This window comes from Triturus cristatus, chromosome 2_1, assembly GCF_964204655.1.
Source record: "Triturus cristatus chromosome 2_1, aTriCri1.1, whole genome shotgun sequence".
Classification (NCBI taxonomy): Eukaryota; Metazoa; Chordata; class Amphibia; order Caudata; family Salamandridae; genus Triturus; species Triturus cristatus.
Window position 1 is genome coordinate 286,638,970 of NC_140581.1, and position 22,378 is coordinate 286,661,347.

General features: G+C 43.3%; 1 protein-coding gene across 4 annotated transcripts in view; it reads right to left on the minus strand.

Annotated features, from left to right (window-relative positions):
- Positions 1–22,378, minus strand: part of LIFR (LIF receptor subunit alpha) — a 636,999-nt gene that overhangs the window by 80,075 nt on the left and 534,546 nt on the right. For all 4 annotated transcript variants that reach the window (XM_085631117.1, XM_085631122.1, XM_085631121.1 and 1 more), the window contains exons 16-17: positions 21,144–21,245; positions 6,669–6,836 (exon numbers count right to left, since the gene is read on the minus strand). In XM_085631117.1, coding sequence (XP_085487243.1) covers positions 6,669–6,836; positions 21,144–21,245 — 270 coding nt within the window. The remainder of the gene's footprint in view (positions 1–6,668; positions 6,837–21,143; positions 21,246–22,378) is intronic.

The following is a 22,378-nucleotide window of genomic DNA, read 5'->3' on the forward strand; positions in this document are numbered from 1 at the left end:
TCTGCAACATCCAATATGCCAACATTATTTCCTTTACCCCACTAAATGCTTATGTTGTTCAAAAACACACCTCTACCACAGTTACTATGGGTTTCTTTGTATTTATGCTTCCCTGGCTGTCTTATGCATGTTCCTATCACATATGTACTCCTGACCTAAGTATTTCTTCATATGCCCCTGCCAGACTGCAATTTCTTGACCTTTTTTTATTCTGCAAACAGCAACACAAATCCTTCTGCAACCAGGGTGGTAGCTGACTGAGCATATTGCTTAGCTTCATCATTTTGTTAGCAGTTGCAAGCATATGGAAACACAAAACAAGACAGCCATTTCAGGAGGAGGAGCCTAGCGCGCAACCAAGATGGCCGCGTAGGTGCGAGGCTCCCGAGGACCTCCGCAACCTCCTACGTTTATCCGGTCTTCATCCTGAATCGGTTGAGGGGACTGTGTCGGTGAGCCTGAGCCGAGGTGGTACCCGTTTTCCGTTTTTGAATCGGACCCCGGGTGCCGGGGTGAGCACCGACTGAAGTTTGCGGCCTACTTCTCTCCTGACCCCGGATTCGAGTTTGGGGGCGACCCAGTGGCGAAGTGAACAACAACGGCAGGCTGAGCCTGGCGAGTCACGTACCCCACACTTTCACTTTCGCTTTTGAGTCCCCTTGCCATCATCGCGAGTGGGATTACGGCGCTTCTTTGTGTTGGGGTGGCCTCGCTGGGAGACCCTGCCTGCCTGCCTGCGGGGACCCGCTCTGCCTTCCTGGGGTGACCCCCGGGGCTCTCGGCCTTGATTGCTTGCTCTCCACTGCGTGGCTGGTGAGGGTGCGAGATACACGACGATGGCCACGAAGCAGGATGGAGATCGGTTGAAGGCCAAGTCGACCCGGCGTGGCACCGCACAGCAGGTCAACATCATGGATCGCTACACCCTCCCGAAGGGGTCTCCCGGCGGATCGCACAAGTCTTTCGAGTGCCCCCCGGATGACCCGGATTTGCCTACGGATCTGACTTTGCAGGACGTCATGGGCGCCATTGCTGAGATGAAGACCTCAGTGGGCCAACAATTCGACACCTTGGCGCACAAACTCGACGCGGTCCTCATCGATGTCAACCTTGTTAGAGCAGATCTCTCTAAGACAAATGACCGGGTCGACTCCTTGGCCCATACCGCGTCGGGCCTCACGACTGAGGTAGCGGCCCTTCAGACGGAGGTGCACCGGCTCCGTCAGGCAAGTGCGCTCACGGATCGGCGCCTGGAGGACTCCGAGAGCAGGGCCCGGAGGAATAATATTCGCATTATCGGAGTGCCCGAGGGACGGGAGGAGTCGGCAGCGGATCTCTTTGTGGAGGACCTGATTTCTACCCATCTCCAGCCTCGAGGACTGAGTAAATTCTTTGCGGTGGAGAGGGCCCATAGAGTTCCTGGTGGCAGGCCGAAAGTCGGAGCCCCTCCGCGGCCTCTTATTGCCCGTATTTTCAATTTTCGGGACAGGGATGCGATTTTGCAAGCTTCCAGACTGCAAGGGCCGCTTAAGCTGGAGAACATGGAGGTAAACTTTTATCCTGATTTCACGCAGGCGGTCCAGAAGCAGAGATTGAGTTTCCTGGGCGTCAAGCGGCGGCTTCGAGACATGAACTTAAAATACGCCATGCTTTTCCCGGCCAGGCTGCGTGTGGAGGCGGATGGTCGCACTCACTTTTTTGACCGTCCTGAGACGGCCGGGGACTGGTTGGACACTTTGTCTGGGGGACATGGTCGGGATGGGAGGGGGGCGACGGGAGGAGAGTGCCCACCGGACCGGGTCTGAGGTACTTACACGGGAGCTCACTCCGGATGATGCCTCTTTCGGCCAAGCTTAGGATCTCCTGACTGTTGTGTCTTGTTTCCCCTCCATTGGAGGTGGTGCTGTGTTTCGAGGGGGTTCTCCTTCCTCCTCTAGGGGGTCTTAGTAGTTTAGTTTACACAGGGGCGACAGGCACACTGCAAGTTGGGGGGGCTGTTTGGGCTCATGCAGGGGTGCAGGGAGGGGGGAGTTTTGTTTGGGATGTTGGGTTGGGGTTGGTTATTGTTTATTTGTACCACAAGGCAGAAGTATTGTTGTGCTATTTCTAAAGTGCTCACTGGGGGGCGATTGATCGATTTCGGCTATGATGGGGGGTAGGGGACTGAGCCTTTTGTCCTGGAATGTTAATGGACTGGGGGACAGGATAAAACGGGGGGTGGTCCTGCAGTTCTTAAAACGAATTTCACCCGATATAGTATTTCTGCAGGAAACACACCTCATTGGAAACTCCTTTCGTGCCATGAACAGACGGGGCTATCGCCTTGTAGCCCACTCGGGCTTCACGTCTGGTTCGAGGGGTGTGGGCATTATGGTTAAAACCTCGCTCCCGTTGGAAGTTGAGGAGGTGCTCCATGATGATAGGGGACGATATACGGCTCTGGTGGGTAGACTGGAGGGTAGAGTGATTGTTTTCGTCTCTGTTTATGTCCCGCCAGTGTTGCAAACAACTACTTTTGCTGATCTGGGGCGCCTCCTTCTTGGCCTGCCGGAGGGGATTCTAGTGGTTGGGGGCGATTTTAACGCTGTAGTTTCCGGGACTGAGGATCGTCACCCTCCCAGGGATCTCCCCCGTGCCCAAGCGTGGTTATCCGGCCTCTTGGATACATTGGGGCTGGTGGATTGTTGGCGGCTGAAACACCCTACGCAGATACAATACACCTTTCATTCCGGGGCTCATGGCAGTCTTTCGAGGCTTGATTATGTTCTGATGCCAGCGGCACAGGCGGGGAGGGTTGGAGAGGTACGACATTTGGCGCGGGGTATTTCAGATCACTCCCCGCTCCTGTTGCACTTCGACATTGTCCCGAGGGGGGAGGGGAGGGTGGTCCCGATTAATCCCTGGTACCTGCGTGACCCCACAATTTGCGCAGATTTGGTTAAATCTCTTGATCGATATTTTGAAGACAATGTGGGGTCTGTGTCGTCTGCGGTTTCTTTGTGGGAGGCGTTTAAGACGGTACTCCGGCGGGAGGCCCTATCCCTCATTTCCCATTCCCGGAGGCGCGAGCGGGAGGAGGTGACCCGTATCGAAACTGAGATAACTGAGTTGGAGGGTGATCTGGAGTGTGGGGTGACGGATGACAAATTGCATGCTCTCCGACTCAAACAGGCGGACTACAGGGCCCTCGTCACGGAGGCAGCCAGGGGCCTCAGTAGAGAGCAACAGGGGCGACTGTATGATGTGGGTGATAAGGCTGGTAAACTGATTGCGTGGCTGGATAAAAAGGAGAGAGCGAGTCGAGTTGTCCCGTCGATTGAGAGACTGGATGGTGTGTGTGTCACTGAACCGGGAGAAATTGTTGATTGTTTCGCAGAGTATTTCCGTGGGGTGTATTCCCCGGTATCTTCCCGCTCGGAAGAGGATTCCCATGACCTGCTTAAAGACATTGCGCTGCCTTCCCTTTCGGAGGAGGATAAATTGTTGTTGGACGCGGCCCCGACATCTGAGGAGATTGCCCTCGCCATACGTTCGGTCGCCTCTGGCAAGGCCATGGGTCCTAATGGCCTTCCCATCGAATTGTACAAATTACGACCGGATACGCTGGCTCCGCATCTCCGTGCTATGTTTCTCGCGGCCCGCTCGGCGGGTTCCCTCCCGCTGGACCAGCGTCTGAGCACTATCGTGGTTATTCATAAGGAGGGGAGGCCGCGGGATCGGGTCACGTCCTACAGGCCCATTTCGCTGTTGAATGCGGAGCCAAAAATTCTCGCCAAGGTGCTGGCTAATCGGCTGGTTGACGTGGTGTGCGATCTGATTCACCAGGACCAGTCCGGCTTTATCCCTCATCGCAACACCGCGCTCAACCTGCGGCGTTTGCATGGGGTGCTCGCGCGGGTCCCGTTCATACGAGAGCCAGCCATTTTGGCGTCCTTGGACGCCACTATGGCGTTCGACACGCTTGAGTGGCCATATATTTGGGCGACGCTGGCTAAGTTTGGGTTTGGCCCGGGATTCATTGGCTGGGTGAAACTGTTATATTCCGGACCGCTGGCGCAGGTGGCAGTGAACGGTAGAGTATCGGCTCCGTTTGAACTGGGCAGGGGCACGCGGCAGGGCTGCCCGCTGTCGCCGCTCCTCTTTGCGCTTGCCTTGGAGCCCTTGGCGGAGTGGCTGCGGTGGCACCCTTCTATTCGTGGTCTCCGATGGACCCCCGAGTATGAGGACCGCGTATCCCTTTACGCGGACGATATTCTTTTATACCTTGCTTCCCCGCGTAAATCGCTGATTGTACTAGTGGATGTGTTGCATTCATTTGGCCGCAACTCCGGCTTAGTCATCAACTGGGCTAAATCCTGTGTGTATGTCCTCTCCGGGGAGGCTCCTATCCTTCCGCGGGGTTGTCCTATCCAGGTCGCTCCGCAGGGATTTAAGTACCTGGGTATCTTTATTACCCTGGACGCCGAGGCCCGGTATAAACAGAACTTACTCCCCCCCCTCCAGCGCCTGAAGGAGGACGTGGCGCGCTGGAGGCGCTTGCCGCTCTCACCGCTCGGCCGTGCGGCACTGTTTAAGATGATGTCGTTGCCACGTTTCCTATACGCTTTACAGAACACGATGGACGTCGTCCCGGCGCGCTACTTTCGTGAGGTAGAGGGTCTGCAGCGACACCTGTTCTGGGAGGGGAGGCGGCGTATCGCTCTCGCGAAGCTGACGCTCCCGTGGTATGACGGGGGGGTCGCCCTCCCAGACATCAAACGGTATTACTGGGCCTCCCAGCTGGCTGCGATAAACCACGGCCTTTATGGGCCCGCCCTTAACCCGGCCTTTGAAATGGACAAACTGTTACTGCCGGGTGGCGACTATAATCGTGCGCTTTATTCTAGATCGCTCGACGCACGTCTGACGGGCCCTACGCGGGTCGCGGTACGGGTGTGGCACGTGGCAAACTTGGCGATGGGGTGGAAGGATCGGTTGACCCGGGCGACGCCACTGTATGCATCTGAGCGACTGGGCTGCCTGTGGACCTCGAAAGGTTTTGAGAAGTGGGACATGATAGGCATCAGCAGGGTGGGCGATCTCTGGACAAGGGGGGGATTCAAAACGTTCGATGTGCTGCAGACGGAATTCCAGTTGCAGGACAGGGAGTACTTTCGATATGTACAGGTCCGTCACGCGCTGTGCTCCGTATTCCCGGATGTTGCCTCCATCCCGGAGTACTCCCCTCTGGAAGATAGAGTGCTAGATGGGCATGTACCGGATGGCACGATTTCATTGATTTACAAAAAGCTCATCAACAATCGCTCGGGACTGCTGACTAGCCTTCGTGGGGCATGGGTCGCCGATGGATTGGAGCTGGATGACGAGGACTGGGTGTCTGCGGTGGCCTCCCCGAAAGAGGTGGCCATACCGGCCCGCCTTCGCTTCGTCCAGCTCAAAATACTCCATAGGGTCTATGTTACAGGACCGGGTCTGATGCGTATGGGATACGCCGTGGATGGGCTGTGTAAGCGTGGGTGTGGTTCTTTAGGGACCTTCTTCCATACTTTGTGGGAATGCCCGGAGGTGGCGCGATTCTGGCGTGGTGTACATGCGGTGTTGCAGGCGGTCACGCATGTGACGCTGCTTCCCGAGGCGAGGAGATGTCTGCTAAATGTGTGGGAGCCGACTGACTACTCGGTGCCGCAGACGTGGTGGGTGACTCTGGGATATATGGTGGCCAAGCGTGACATAGCGCAATTGTGGGGCTCCCAGAGGTCACCAACGGTCTCGGCGTGGAAGGACAACATGGATTGGTGTATGTTTCGGGAGAAGGTAGTGTATGTGGCGAGATGTAAGCCTGGGAAATGGGTGAAGGTGTGGGGCCCCTGGAACTCCTACCGTGGCGAGATTTGTACCCCGCCGCTGACGCCTGACTTGGCAGTGGCCCTGTCTCCCTAGTCTGCTTGTCACCTTGGTTCTGGGTATTGTGTCCACTTTGTTTCTGTCCCGGCCTATCCCCCCCGCTATTCCTGTGTATCGGTAGGGTCCTCCCCAGGGGAGCTCATATTGCTGCTTTGACTTTTGCTGCCTTGTGGATTTGTTTGTAGTTTCTTATATAAAAATGGAACCGCCATTTGGGGGGTCCGGACGGTGTGGCCGCCAACGCTTCTTTCAACTCCTGTGACCTCTATCACGCTGCAGCGTGTGTTTCATAACTGTATTCTATGCTCTTACTGTTTGCTGGCGGCCGGCCTGAAGGTTGTAGGCCCATCTTTGTATATCTTTTGCATTCTGTAATAAAGGTTCCAAAAAAAAACAAAAAAAAAAAAAAAAAGACAGCCATTTCAGGAGAATGCATCCTCTAACAAAACAAAATAATCTTAAACATCATGTTGAATAACAAACATTATCAGTCAAGCAAAGTGCAATTATTTTTACAGCCTATGAAACCGGATACCTACATTGTTACCAGAGTTTTATCATGATTTCACAACTAATGTTGTAACAGGAAATCTTCTTTCAAGAAAGTACATTACTAGGACAAACATTCCCATTAAATTTTTTTTTGTTAAACATCAACTAAATACAGCAAATTTCTTGATCCTCTCGTCACAAAAACACAATGGACGATGCAAATAACTGCCTATGTCTAACATACAATACATTATTCATTGTGTTTTACTTACCATTCCCCATAAAACTGAGCACTGATGTGTTTGTACCCTCCTTAGAAATATAGACCAAGTACCCCTTCAAAAAGCCTCGAAGCACTTCAACGGACATGTCATCCCACTTTATCTGAACTGAACTTGAAGTGGTTTCTTTTACAGTACAATTTGGAGATAAAGCTGGTGCTGTTGAAGAATGAGAAAAGTATCAATGGAATTGGAACAAATTCATTAGTGCCGCCTAACATGCATTAAGTAGTTCAATTTTTGCTATGTACTACACATGAATACAATATAAATCCATAAGTACAAACTTGAAATCCCAGGATCAAAAATAATCCTGTTGAAATCATTGTAATAGGCAAATTCAAAGACACAAATTTAATTCTGGGATTTTTTCCTGATTTCTTTATGAAAGCTAAAATGATTATTCTTTTTCAAAAACATACAAATCGAGTAACATCTCAACATTTAAAGAGGAGAGGATCTAGGGGCTCGAGAAGACAGCCGTGAATAGCAAAGCATGTATGAACCAGAAAAAGGGTTTGGAGTACAGCTGGAGTGGGTTGTGATGTGGAGGGAGAAGTTTGCAGTTGACAGGGTAGCAATTGAAAAGTAAGTGAAGATCAGAAGAGGATATGTGCTGCGGTCGGGTTAGCAATTTCTGAATGATGTCCACAGTTATTGGTGGCTTTGGTACATCTTTCATGTCACAATTTAGGTCCATTTTCCCTTTTGAGGTGATGACAGCATATGGATTAAGAAAATAAGTCAGGGATGTGTATCTAAGCTTCAAACTCAAAGCTGTTGGGCCTATGTCAATAATTTTGTGTTTATTCTTCGGACAGGACAGATTGATGATAAGATTTTAAAAAACAAATCAGTGAAGCTCAGTGTGGTCTCCAGCTCTAGAAGCAAGATGTCCTATGCAATCTTGGGCCTGTGTACAGTAAATTAACGATGATAGTCTTGACTGCAGAGCACTCTGAGTTGGAGTTAGAGATCGAGAGCTGGTACATCCCCAAGAAGACACTGTAGGAGTACTGGGCAAAGTTTCTATTTCTTGGACGTGTCGCAGAGGGTGTGTTGCAGAAGGTGTGTTTGTTTGGTCTCTTTAGTTCTCAGGTCAGTCTCATTGTGGTCATGACATATTGAGTTTCACCATTGGGTCACCATAGGCAATAAGAGGATTTCAGAAAACGACAGGTCAAATGGCATTAATACATGTGGAAGCCTAGTTCTCCATTTTAGATTAACCGTGGCAGGTTCTACTGGTAAGAGCAAAATCTACTTTTTCAGATGGAGCTATCCAGGCACAATGACAAATGGTTTTCAAAGAACACTGTTACATTAGAAGTATAGACAATGGCAGGTGAGAAGCATGTGTTTATAGTGAAGTATTGTGGCGTTAGCTCTAGCAAAAACTGGATTCTAGACCGAAAGCATGGAGCTTATCAGGCAACCATAGTGATCATGTGAATACAGATGCAGATTCTAGCATTTAGCAAGTCATGTAAGGATTTCTTTTTGACTCCGATATAGATTTCTTAGGTGACCTAGCTCAAGGACTGGTTGGGTTCTGGGTATTTTTATTCAATGTTGTCTGTCAAGTAGCAGTATTTGCTGGATAATTTGGGTTTGTTTTCTGATGGATGATGATGCGAGTTACATTTGCTTGATGTGCAGTTGCTTTTTTTTTTTTTAATTTAAGATATTTTTTATTTAATTTTTACAACAAACAAATAACCACAAATAACAAAATTGGAATAATATATGAGCAAGATATTCGTGTCAAATTTGCTAAGATCGCATAAATTATGTGATGTATCAATAATTAGAGTTCCAAAACCTGTATATACACCAAAGATAGAAAGAAAGAGAAAAAGAAAAAAGCCCTTTAAAAACAAAAGAAAAGAAAGAAAAGAGAAAAGTAAGAAAAGAGAAGAAAAATAGATAATAAACAACAAGAGGAAACCTGTATTAAGGGACTATTAGCATTTATATACATCTATTGGGAAGTTCACTACAAGCACAAAAAATCCTGAACAAACCATCAAATATTGCAGAAATAATATTACAGAGAAAACAAACGGAGCATGGTTATTCACGGGGGTTTGTGTGTACTGAAGTAAACGTCCAAGGAATTCCATAATGGTCTAGACGAGGGTTTCCATGGAGAACACTGTAGCGCAATATTGTCTGCACAACTAAGGTGAATAACCCAGTTCATCCTTCCTTTATATGAAGTTTTGTGTGTGTCCTTCCAATTATTAAGTACCATCTAAACTGATGACGTAAGTAAGAGATCCAATAGGGCTTTGTCTGTATCATTACATAAATCAACCACTAAAAAGCCAATAGTTAGTACAGAAAACTCTCTTTTCCACTCACATTTGAATATTTTTGAAAGAAAGACAAAAACCTTGCCCCAAAAGGTCAACACGGCCTTACAATGGAAAATAAGATGGGCTAAGTCCCCAGTTTCCTCTTTACAGTTCCAGCACAATAGGTCATCACGAATATGAAGAGAGTGTAGTCGAGCTGGGGTCCAAAATGCCTTGTATAGAAGCCAATATTTAGTTTGAGAAAGTACAGGGGCTATTTTATTACCGGTTATCGAATTCCACACTTGTGGCCATAAAGAATCGGGTATCGGGTCAGCAGAGTGCGAACTCAAATATTATCATTGAGTTTGGAAGTTTTAGCGCGGAGAAGTATGTAGATATGTAAGACTTCATGTCCTAGTTTATTAATCTGTCACAAACGTTGGTAAGGATGGAAGTACATTATGAAATTTGGATTTGGTTATTGCCGCTCTTACTTTTAGAAAATTATAAAATTCTAATTTGTAACTGTTTGAAGGTCTGCAAATGTCACAGGATATGAAGAGTGTTCCAACTGATAGGGGAAGAAAATACCCCGATTGATCCAATCAGCAAAGTTTAAACTTTTCCCTTTGTAGAACACTGTACGATTAAGCCATAAAAATTCCATCTTAGATCCCCTAATACTTACATCTAACTTCTTATCTACTAGCAGAATGGCCAATTTTGTGTTTTTGAAGATAGATTTTGATCTGCTTGGATAGAGTTGGGTAGAGGTAAGCAATGCCAGCGGATTGAGATTATCAAGGATGGATTGTTCTAGATCTAACCACACCGGGCTATAGTGGGCAGGGTGCAAAATCCAATAAGAAACCTGTTTTGCAAGAAACATTGATTGATATAATTTAAAATCCGCCAGATTAACACCACCCAAGGATTTATCAAGTCTCAATGTTTTGATACTAATACGAACCTTTTTGCCCCTCCATAGAAACTTTGTGAGAAGGATGTCTAGTTTATGGTGGAAATCCTCCGTCAACAGAAGTGGGAGCATATTTATAAGATAATTGACCAAAGGTGTGATCATCATTTTTATGGTCTCTACCCTTCCCCACCATGTTATAAATTTTGGAGACCAGGAATCCAAAAGTTTTGTGAACTTTTCCAAAGTTACTTTCTCATTGTGAAGCAAGGTATCAATAATATTACAACCAAACTCGATCCCTAGATATTTTATATATCCCGATTGCCATGCCAGGCCCAAATTACCCAAAACATCTTTAGTACAGTGCACATTTAAGGGATTCACTTTCGATTTGTATCTATTAAGAGTGTATCCTGAACGTACAGAATAGTCTGCGATTGTATCCATCAAGGCAGTAATTGATGGACCCGGATTTTCAGTCAATCAATATATCATCCATATAGGCAGCTAATTTAACCTGAATTTCCTTAAAACCAACTCCCTTTATATCTGAATTCAACTTAATATCCTCAATTAACTGCTCCAGTGCCAGCGAAAACAAAGATGGAGACAAGGGGCAACACTGTCTAGTGCCCTGTTGAAGAGAAAAAGACTCAGACAGGGATCCATTAATCGCAATACAAGGCGATGGCACTGCATAAAGGAACATTACCATTTTGTTATACGATTCAACCAGATTAAAGACATGCATACATTGTTCTAAAAAGGCCCAAGAGACCCTATCAAAGGCCTTCTCGGCATTCCAATGTAATAGCAATAGCTGGATCCGGTTTAAACGCAGCATTTTCTAAAACATGACACATCAATCGAGTATTATCGTTAGGAAACCTATTTGTGAATTACTTATTAAACGTGGCATAACAATGTAAAGTCTTGTGGCTAGAATTTTTAAATAGATTTTACAATCAACATTGATGAGAGATATTGATCTATAGTTCTTGGGGAGCAGAGGATCTTTCCCTTCTTTAGGTATGACTACTATGTTGGTTTCTGTCATAGAATCCGTTGTGCGTCCTTCACTAGCTTTATCATTAAAAACTCTCAGCAAGGTCGGTTGTAGTCGGTCTGAAAAAGTTTTATAGAAAGTGGCTGTAAAACCATCTGGGCCCGGAGCTTTAATATCTTTAAATGTTTTTATCAAAATCATTACCTCTTTAACACTGATTGGTTTTCCTAGCGCTAGTTTATCTGTGTCAGATAATTGGGCAATCTAAGCCTATTCAAGTATTGGGTACGATTTTCTAGGTTAAGATCCTGACCCTTTTTATATAAATCCTTGTAGAAGGATTTAAAGGTGTTTAGAATATCTTTCTGTTTTGTATGTGTATGACCACTGATATCCTTGATAGACGAAATAATATTCTGGTTCTGTATGTGCTTTAGATATGAGGCGAGTCATTTTCCCGCCTTATTGGCTTCACAAAGATTAAGAGTTTTAAATTTGTTTACCCATACACCCGCCCGTTCACTCAGAATTTTATTGTATTCATATTTCATTTGCGTAAGTGACATGAGGATAGAATTATATTTTAAATAAATGGCATGAGAAGACTCCAAAGATTTGATTTCAAATTCTAATCTACCTAATTCAGCATTAAACATTTTATTTATTTTTGTTTTAATTTCAATAATTATTCCCCTAATAGTAGCTTTCAAGGCATCCCATAGGGTATTAACATTAGTCTCAGCAGTGTCATTATGCATGAGATATTCTACAATAGCCTCCTCAATTTTCTTTTTGTCCTCAGGGTCTGATAAGCCATCATTATTGAAACGCCATCTTTTTGGTGAAGGTTCATTATGACTGCACGCCAGTTTAAACCCAATGCACGAATGATCCGATACTAGCTTAGGGAATATATCGGAGCGTTCAATTAAATGCGTGAATGAGCCTGAAATAAGAATGTAATCAAGTCTAGTATACGAATTGTGTGGATTGGAATAAAAAGTATAGTCTCTGGAATCCGGGTGTTGAAGGCACCAGGCATCTTTGAGATTACATTTAGAGCATATAGTGTGAACTATGGCATGCGATCTGTTGGGGTGGTATGTGCAGTTGTATTGTCTGTCTATTATCGGATCTAACGGAATAGTCTCCACCAACTATGATAAGGTCCTCCTGAGGAAGATCCTCTATAGTTTTTGATATGCCCTCCCAAAAGTCTGGATCATCTGTGTTGGGGCCATATATATTCACCACATGTATGAGATCTTCTCCTTTCCTTAGGTGGGTAACCAATAATCTACCATCACTGTCATGAGTTTGTGATTCTAGCGAAATATTTGCTTTTTTAGCTATCAAGGTTATCACCCCCTTCCTTTTATGATCTGCCGGTGAGCAAGCAATTTGTGCAATTCAATTATGCTTAATGAAAGTAGAACATTTTGTTTCTTGTAATAAAATTATGTCCCTTTTGGTTTTAGCTAAATAATCAAATATCTTTCGGCGTTTAATTGGGTGATTAAGCCCTTTAACATTTAATGATATGATATTAAGATCTTCGGCTAAATTGCATAACCTAGGTTGTGCCATCATACATACAATGGAGAACTGGGTGAACTAAACACATGATAAAGTTGAAGACAGAAGGTATTATGTCCAAGTACACGTTAGATGCATCAAAATACTTTAAATTGTCTATGATCAATATAAATGCATCAAAAACAATCATGAATGAAATAACACATAGGTACTCTTGTTTAAGCAAAGCACAATATTTCCAAAGGACCTCTTTTGTAGTAGAACCATGGTGATCCCCCATCAATAACAATAAGCAGAAAGCAGCAGACAGAAGAAAAGGAAAACAAAAATGAAACTAAAAACAGTCGGGAATCCTCAAGAAACAAATCACATCACACCCAATGAAATTCCACAACTCCTGGGGTTCCCCTCCCAGACTCCCTACACCCGCCCCCCCATCCCTGCATACTTCAAATGTAGGAGGTGCGACAGCAGGAACATCGAACTGTCGAACGGAGTGTTTCATCATTTAACCTGATAAAAATTTCCAGAGAACATCTTCTAGATCAAACGGCTTATATGATATAAATAAGCAATATCATGAGTCTAACCGTTGTTAAACAAGACAAATATTCTCTACCTTCTTAAACCTATTCGAAAACAGTGAACAAAGGAAAAACAGCCACTCCCTATATTAAGGAGAGTTATCAGTGTAATTAGAACCCAGCTTGAAAACTCTTAATTTTCACTTGGTATGAGAAAGAGTAATCAGTAATTTTGAAACAATTCGTGTAATCACCCATAAAGGGCCATCAAGGATCAAAACATATAAACAATAATAAGCAGAGACATGTATACATCACGACTTCCTCTTATTGGAAGAAGACTGAGAAGAATCCATGCCCTGAGTGGGCGGGCCTTCTAGAAAGTTTGATAAGTCCGTAGGGTCAGAGAAGTAATGCTGATGGCCATTAACTATGATTCAGAATTTAGTCTGCCCTACAAAAGAAAACTGAATACCTTTGTCTCTTAGCTTATCTCGTAGGATGAGGAAGCCCCTTCTAGTATCCACAGTAGGTTTAGAGTAGTCCTGCGTGGAAATTATTTTGTGGCCGTTCCAGATAAGCTGTCGAGTCTTGCGGGCGTAGTTGAGGATAGCTTCAGTGTGTTGAAATCTCAGTGGTCTACAGATGATAGGATGGAAGTAGATTTAAAAGTTGGAATTCTATGCACCCTGTCTAGTTCTAAAGGGTTTGAAAATTTCAAGCCAGTGAATTGGGGTATCCAGTCTTCAAGAAAAGCTATACATGACCCCGCATCATCCTCCGAGTTTTCCAGTATACCTACAATTCTAATGTTGCCCCTCCTGTTTCTATCTTCAAGTTCAGCGGATTGTTATTTTAAGGTTGGTTGTCAGATCCCTAAGTGACTTCAGCTTTTTTTTTTTGCAGAGTTTTATATAACGCAAACTTGACCCGAATCCAATCAGGTATCAGAGCGCCTTACATAGCACCAGTTACGTTACATTAGGACACACATTCATTCTTTGTTAGGCACGGGGAGATTAAGTGATTTGCCCAGAATCACAGGATGTTCAGCGTCATTACCGAGACTCGAACCCAGTTCCCCAGGTCCGAGTTCGAGCGGCCTAGCTGTTAGGCCAACTCTTGAAGGTCTTGTATGAAACATACCCCACACTGCTAATTCTTTGTTCTGCGGACGCAACTTTCGAGTTAACTGTACTCTTGTCTGCTCGGATAGATGTTAGCTCTAACTGCATTGCATCTGTATTCTGTTTGGTGGATTTAGAAAGATCATGAACGTCCGCTAATTTTTTGAGAATCATATCCACTGTCTGCTTTGGCCTTGATGGGAGAATCAGACGGTGAAGGGTCACCCTTGTTTCTGTTGAATTGGATTTTAGATTCTTTTTCGGCCATTGTAGAGGACTTGCAAGGATGAAGTGTAGATTACACTTGCCCGTACACTCAACGGTAATAATGGAGTAAGCGTTATACTTAAGCAGAGCACTAATTTATTTATCAGGACCAGAACGCAACTTGACCACAGTTATTGAACACACGGAAATGTCTAGAGCAGGAACAGATGAGAGGAGTAAAGCATTTGACTGATGAAATGTGCTGGCAGAGCAGTGGTGAAAAGTATATAATATCAACTAATACTTCGCATTATATTGAAGAATCACCAACCAGTTGCTGACTGTGGTAAATGAGCTGAGGAAATAATGATCAGAAATGGCATCCCTAAGCAACTCACCCTGCAGAGCAGAAGATGGAATCCTGAAAAGGGAATAACACGCCTCTACCCTGCATGGCTAAGTCAGGACAACACTCCACACAAACCTTAATTGCTGATCTTCCTCTGCACATATATTAAGCCTAAGGCTTTGGTTAACGCTGCACTTGAGTTTGTGACCACAAGCTATGAAGGCGCTGGTTATAAACGATAAGACCGGGAGTCCAAGAGCTGAGCACTCACCGATCACACAGCAAGGAAACAACGTGCACTTTGATTTCTCCTGGCAGCCATCGCAAGGTCAGGCACTGATCAGCTGGAGGGCACTATAGCGGCAGGACCGGTCACGCTCTCAAAAGATTCCCAAAATTGATCACATCATTCATAATAACCAAGACAGATCCTCGTTTGGTGACACCGCATAATATATCCCTCGTAACGCTAAAATAGCGATCTCTGCACCCAGTCAATCACAGCCGCCATCTTGAGGCCAGGTTACAACAAAGAAACGGTCGTCGGGAAACGTGAAAACTTGGTTACATTTTTCAAAATACCTCATCGAGGATGTGCACGGGCAGCAGTCCTTCAAATCCGCTGCCTGATATGGAATCCGGTGCTAAGCAGGTCTTGTAAAAGTCCCGGAGTACAGAACGCACGAGATACGATATTTTGAGCCGACGGGACTCCAAACTTATCAAAGTTGCTGACAGTGAGTACATTGTCAAACGCAGACTATTTCTTACGGTGACAGCATTCACAGGAGCAGCGCTCCATCAGGGATCAAAGTTGGATTCAGCGAAGCCCCACCGTTTCCCTTTTCTCCAGAATAACTTCAAATCCCCTCCGTAAACGACGGAGTCAAGCAGCCATCGGCTCTGCCGTCTAAGCCACGCCCCGTGCAGTTGCTTTTTTGACGAAGGATTTACAGTTGACATTTCAAAATGCGAGCTCTAAGTGATGATAGGTGCTTGCCTTCTGAACATTGGACAAGGTCACTCACTTACTAATTTTCAAACTCTTTTTTTATCCAGGCTTTCCAGAATGGTGAAGTGCTTTGCTATAGTTTTGAGGTCTTTTTCCTACTAAAAGCACTTGTTCATCCTGCTTATGGAGAGTTCAGAGGCTTCAGTATATTTGTTCTTGGAAGACACTAGCAGTATAAGAGCTGCTACAGTTTCATAATGGTTTATGGATGAAAATGTACTAGATCAACACTTTTATCTATTATATTGTAACATATTATATTGTCATGATGCAGGCTATATAATGAGCAGGCCTAACCTCAGAACGGAAAAAAAACTCAGAAACAGAAATAATATAAAAACAAGACATACTTAACTTGTTGATAGTACTACATGGATTCTTTCCCAGTATACACAATACTTGCTTTAAATTTGTATTGAATCTTTAATGCAAGGGTCATTCATTTAAGTGTTCAAAAATTCGGCAATTTAGATGAATGGTTAACAGAACGGATGTTCAGGTCATCTTCAAATCGAGATGTAAGTGGATAATAATGAAATTTACCTCCACAAGATGTCCGAGTGCCAATACGGCATCTTGGATGCCCTAACCAATGTATTCAGAATGAAGAGATATATTTGCTATGAAAAGGGATATATTTTGCTTACATGTCTATAAGTGAAAGAAGTATGGAAGACAGCAAAACTTGAACCTCTTGTCCTTCACTGAGCAATAAGTATAAGGCAATTTCACTTTAATAAAGTCAAGAACCTTTGTGTTCTATTTAATTTTTGTTTTCCTTCTTAGTGCAGGCAATTATTCTTGTCATAGTAGTAATTTTCAATTTTTTTTACAAAGTTACCATTCATTTATATAATCTAATTAACTATGGCATTTAACTAGAGCATCAATTATGGTGCTGCAGCACTTTTGTAACATCATACATATGGGCTGTCCCAAAAAAAGAAATATTTCAATTACTCTGAACCATATTAAGTGCAACTTACACCATGAGCTCTCTCGGTGCTAAAGGCATTAAGGAAGACCAACATAACCAAATTGAAATTTGGAAACATAATACGCTAATTTTTTTCTAAATAACAGAAGTGTTGCGATCATTTTTAATTCTACTGGAAGTCTGTTCCAAAGAAGGGGAGCCCCCCAAACAAAGCTTATGAAGATGATGGTGGATCTAACATCTGAACTGATGACTGAAGCGTGCAGATTGGCTTGTATAAATTTCATTTACTTTTTATGATTTCCAGAACCTCGGAATATATTCTGGTAGCCCTTTTGGAGGCCCTCCATATGTTTCTGTGCAGGGAGCACACAAGATTGTGAAAGAACTCTTTAATCCTAGTCGTGTGGCACCTTTTATTAAAGCCTCTCAGGAACTCTGTGATGACTTGAACTCTTTTTTTATTGAAAAAAAAAATTATTCAGACCTCCATTGCTTGTAACAATTATGATGCAGAAGATAGTAGGGCTCCCTCCAATCTCCTTTCACTTGATATTCTCCCCATGTTAAATAGGGAAAAATATTTAGAATTGGTTGCTAAGGTCAAATCTGGCTCTCCTATGGAGGAATGTCCTATAAATATTAAGAAAGCAATCTTTCTGGCTTTTCTTGATCCTTTTCGTGAGTTACTCAATCTCTCTCTATCACAGGGTATTGTTGCATCGGCTTTTAAAGAAGCGGTAGTTATCCCACTTCCAAAAAAACAAGGACTTAGATGTCAATAAATTGGAAAATTATCGACCGATTTCCTTACTTCAGTTTCCGGCAAAACTGCTGGAAACTCACGTGCCATCCTGCCTTAGTTTCTTTTTGGAAGATTCTAGGTTTCTGAACATTTATCAGGCAGGTTTTCGTCCTGCTCATTCCACAGAATCTGTGATCGTATCTGTCCTGGATGATCTCAAAGGACAGGCCGACATGGATTATAATCAGGCTTTAATCCTCCTCGACCTTTCCGCGGCATTCAACACCGTGAACCACACAATTTTGTTGGATCGCATTGCCGCGGCAGGTCTTGGAGGGCTGGCACTTGATTGGTTTGGGTCTTTTTTTTTTTAAATCGTAAACAGTCGGTGTGGCTGTTGCCCTTTAAATCCAATAGTGTTGCAATGAGTTGTGGGGTTCTGCAGGGCTCCTCTTTGTCGCAGATTCTTTTTAACATCTATATACGTCCTCCTCTTATTTTGAGTCTTCGGCAGAGGGGAGTAAAAATCTTTAATTACGCTGACGATATGCAGCTGATCTTTACCTTGGAGAATATCAGCGAATGCAGAGATTTCATCAGGGATTCAATGGTTTTTATAAAGACTTGGATGAATAAGAATCAATTAAAACTAAATTCGGAAAAAACAGAAATAATTACTCCATGTAATAAAATTATCCATTGGGCACCCTCTTATTAGCCACCAGAGTTAGGTGTGGGCCCAACTCCGAAATCATCGGTTAAGAGCCTGGGTCTTTATATAGACTCTGACCTGTCCATGAGAACTCAAATTAACGCAGTTACCTCTGCTTGTTTTATTCAGCTTCGAAGATTGCGTAAGATTAGACGTTTTTTCAGCAGAGAGGCCTGCATTCAAATTGTGATTGCTATTGTTCTTTCCAAGTTAGATTATGGAAATGCCCTTTATCTTGGCATCCCTTTATATCTTACACATCGGCTCCAGATGATTCAAAATCAGGCAGCTAGACTTATCTGTCTTAAGGATAGGAGATGTCATATCACCCCGCTCCTTAAAGATCTTCATTGGCTCCCAGTTGAGCAACGTGTGCTGTTCAAAACTGGCTGTATACTTTTTAAAGCTATCCTAGAAATTGGCCCTAGGTTAATTATTTCTTGCATTTAAAAACATCGGCCTGAGAGCAATTTGCGTTCTAGGCATCTTAATATCTTGGAGGTGCCCAGAATCAAATGGAAAAGAATGGGCGGGACCCGGCTCTCTTATCTGGGCCCGCAGTTTTGGAATTCCTTGCCTAACCACATCAGACAGGAGACAGACTATTTGCGGTTCAGGAAGGTTCTGTAAACTTGGTTGTTCTCTTCAGTTTTTAATTAGGCCCTTTTTCCTTCGTTTTCCTCTTTTTCTGCTTAGACTCCGTAGCGCCAAGAGACCTGTTGGTGTACGTGCGCTTTTATAAGTTCCCAAATAACATAACATAACATAACAGTGATGCTGCACAAATGTGCGGACTAGGGCTGTTAATAATAGGCTTCTTATATGCCCATTATTTCTGAGCTATGTTAGAGCCATTTGCTCCAATCCCAGAGGTCCCATCCACAAAGGTTTACTGTCTTGTTGGTACTCATGCAATTGTGGACACTAAATTCTGACAAATTTGGCCTTCGTGAAAAGACCATTGCCAGTCAACTGTAGATTTGACAATTATATGTTGGGCAAATGTACGCTTCAAAGAATCTTACCTGTCTTCTATCAGTGGCAACAGTTAAACAACACTAAGATTTAGAATCTGAGATGTTGCCCAATAAAGTGCATAATTCTGCGAAATACATAGAATTGTTTCCAGACAAATAACACCAAATGTCTCTTTGAAGAGTCAAATAGCCCACTTACATTTAATCAAACCATGTGCCAAGAAAAATCTTGAAAGGATCTACACTGCAAACATTCAAATTAAGACAATAGACTAGCTTTCCAAGCGAGGAATATGTGAATTTTGGTAAAATAATGTAATTCTATTTCAGCACTCAAAGCCTTCGTTTAAACACTAATTTATAAGACAGTGGGTGCTGCAGGAATAGTTCCTCTCACATACTTTGAATGCTACATTGTTGGATGATAAGAGATGAATTTCTCTAGACTTATCTACTATTGCAGGGTTTTCCAGAGTTGATCCTGAAGGGCAGGATCCATGCCAGACTTTAAAGATTAAAACATTTATCTAAATGGGGATATGCAAAAAATCTGGCATGGATTCGGCCCTCAGGCCCGACTTTAGAGAACTTTGCACTATTGCATTGACAGAGTAAGCTAGCGTTTCCAATAGTTATACAAAGGTGTATATACAATTATCCACACGTTGTTCAGCACAGGCCAGGGGATCTTGAGGGGCCTGAAAGCTAATTATACCTTCTTCACTTCCCTTTAGTAAATCATCACCATGCTAGGATAAATTAAACAGCTGTCCCTGTAATAATGGAAACAACCCATTCTTTAACCACAAGAGGTTACCAGAGTACTCCAATAACTGCACAGGTTGCCATGCAGAAATGCGATCAGATGGTCATAATGGTAATGGCCTTACCAAATTATACACAGCCAAGCAGCATACCATTACGGGCACCTGGGTCGTCCACTAACTAAAACGCAAGAGAGCATAATGCAAATATCTTCTAAATAAGATGGATGGACAACTCTTATTCTGGTCTCCTGTTGCACCTCGCCTTGATATTCATCCCTTCCCTTGACTGAATTTCCTCAGCAATAATACTAAACAATGACTCAATCTGGTATAATGATTTGTTCCTTTGGTATCTTCCTATCACTAATCTTCAACACTCCTTACAATTATCCGTAGCCCTTTGTTGAGAGGCGCTCCTTGACTCTCTCTCTTCAACTACATAGATGATGTCTGAATACATTTGACCATAGATATATTTGGAGCTCTCGTTTTACCCTATTGCTTGTAAACATTCTTATACAAAGGATTTTACTTCAGTGTTCTCTTGTTACTGTGAATCATTTCACAGGGTTCACAGTCTGTCCTTCCTTCATGGCAGAAGTATGCTACTTATTGACCATAAAGCTTTCAATCCCTGCAGATTCAGTGCATATCCTACAAAAGTAAAAACTAAAATCAAATATTTTATGATCACATCAAGATTACAGTTATCTGTGTAATCAGATCAAGTGATCAATTTGGTTTCTGAGGTCTTAAAGGATCATGTGGACAGGGTGCCCACAGAAACAACACAACACCATCTGCTTCAGTTTTTCAAGTGGGGAAGTTACGCATCCAATGCAGTCAGTTCTACTACCTAAGAGATACCAGTGAGATGTGTATATCACTTTCTCTGTGAGAAGAAATGCGAGGCTAGCATTCTAACAGCACTGCGACTAAAAAAGCAAGACAGAAAATATGGCCATTATTAAGCAAGGACCAATAGGTTAAGAATAAAAAACAAATATCAATTTGTAATAGCATGAATTAAAAGTTTCTAAATCTTCACATTCAAGCATAGGACGTACAATAAAATATAGTTTAATATTAAATGGACTCTTATTTTCTCTAAATTGAACAACATATGCTTTATGGTATTTTAAGACAGGCAATGCATGACAAAACAGTTTATTCTAGGTCTGAGGTATAATAATATTTTTTAAAACAAAACAGTCAAATATTGGTTATAATTGGATTTTGCAAAGTTTCTAATCCACACCTACTGTGCAAAGATTTGATTCGATTGACCATTCCTAAAATACTTAAAGGTTTGGTTTAACATGTCATAGCAAATGAAGATACTTACGCAACTCTTGAATGTATCCGATTACATTCTTTAACAACTGATACTCATATTTGTGGCAACTATAGACTGAAAATGTGTATCTTACTCCAGGCTGAAGAAGCGCTGCAAAGGAAGAAACAGATATATTTTAATCGTTCAAGCAAAATACAGAATATGTCTTAATGGGGGAGGCACTCTGAATTCAAAAAAATCCAGATAGGAATGAAACGCTTAGGCTGGGCGGTTTAATTTATAGGGTTGACTATAAAAGATCAAAAGAAACAAGTTCTACACGTGAGGTAACTTCGAGCCTTCATTTGGATCTGAACAATGAATTAAAAACTATGAAGGAGTACATGCCTAAGGAGTTGTCAAGCACATCTGACAAATCTTCACACTTTTGGGTTGGGAGTGTAGTTCATTTATCGCATATTTGCATAGCAATGCATTCAAATGGGGTTGTTGATGGTCGGTCTGCGGAGGAAGAGAACAGGTGTGTGTGTGAACTCTTGCATGGCTATAAGAGAATTAGAGAATGCAGATGATAAACCCACGTCTGTCTTTGAAAAACTATCTCAGAACACAGCTAAAAGGTTAGGATTGATGAGGCTTTCTGCAGACTTAACCCTTCTGGAATCACAACATGCCAGTCTATGGCCATGTTGTACTTGCAAACTATAAGACACGTGTTCAACACAAACATTTATATTGATGGCTGCCATCTGAATGCATTTTCTAATATTGTATCATTGAATGGGATATTTTAAAATAAAACAAAGTCTATAAAAGATGACAACTGCACAAATGTGCACACGCATGGGTGGCCATCATGAAATGTTTAAAAAAGTATTTTAAAATGACCGCTCACTGGTAGTGTGTCCAGTGGGGAAAAAAGCACCAGGGGATTTTTAAAGGGGGTGGTAGTGACAGGAGAAGTTGACGAGGAAGAATTGGAGGGGGAGCAGAGAGAGGGTCATAAAATGGCCTCTCTCTTGTACTGCACTGCAATGTAAGGCCTGATGTCACCAGTGAAAGAATACGTCAATCAATCAAAATATAGACTAGAATGGTCCTGGCAGGAAACACACAAGAATAAGGGGAGGAGATGTGCCCTAACAGCCAGAGGTGCCTACTTTGGAATAGGGCAACCAGGTTCAAGTGCCGGTTTTTGCTCAGTATCCTGTGATTCTGGGCAAATCACGTAATTGTACTGTCCCTAAAAAAGAAAAAAGAATCCGACCTTGTGCAATGTAATC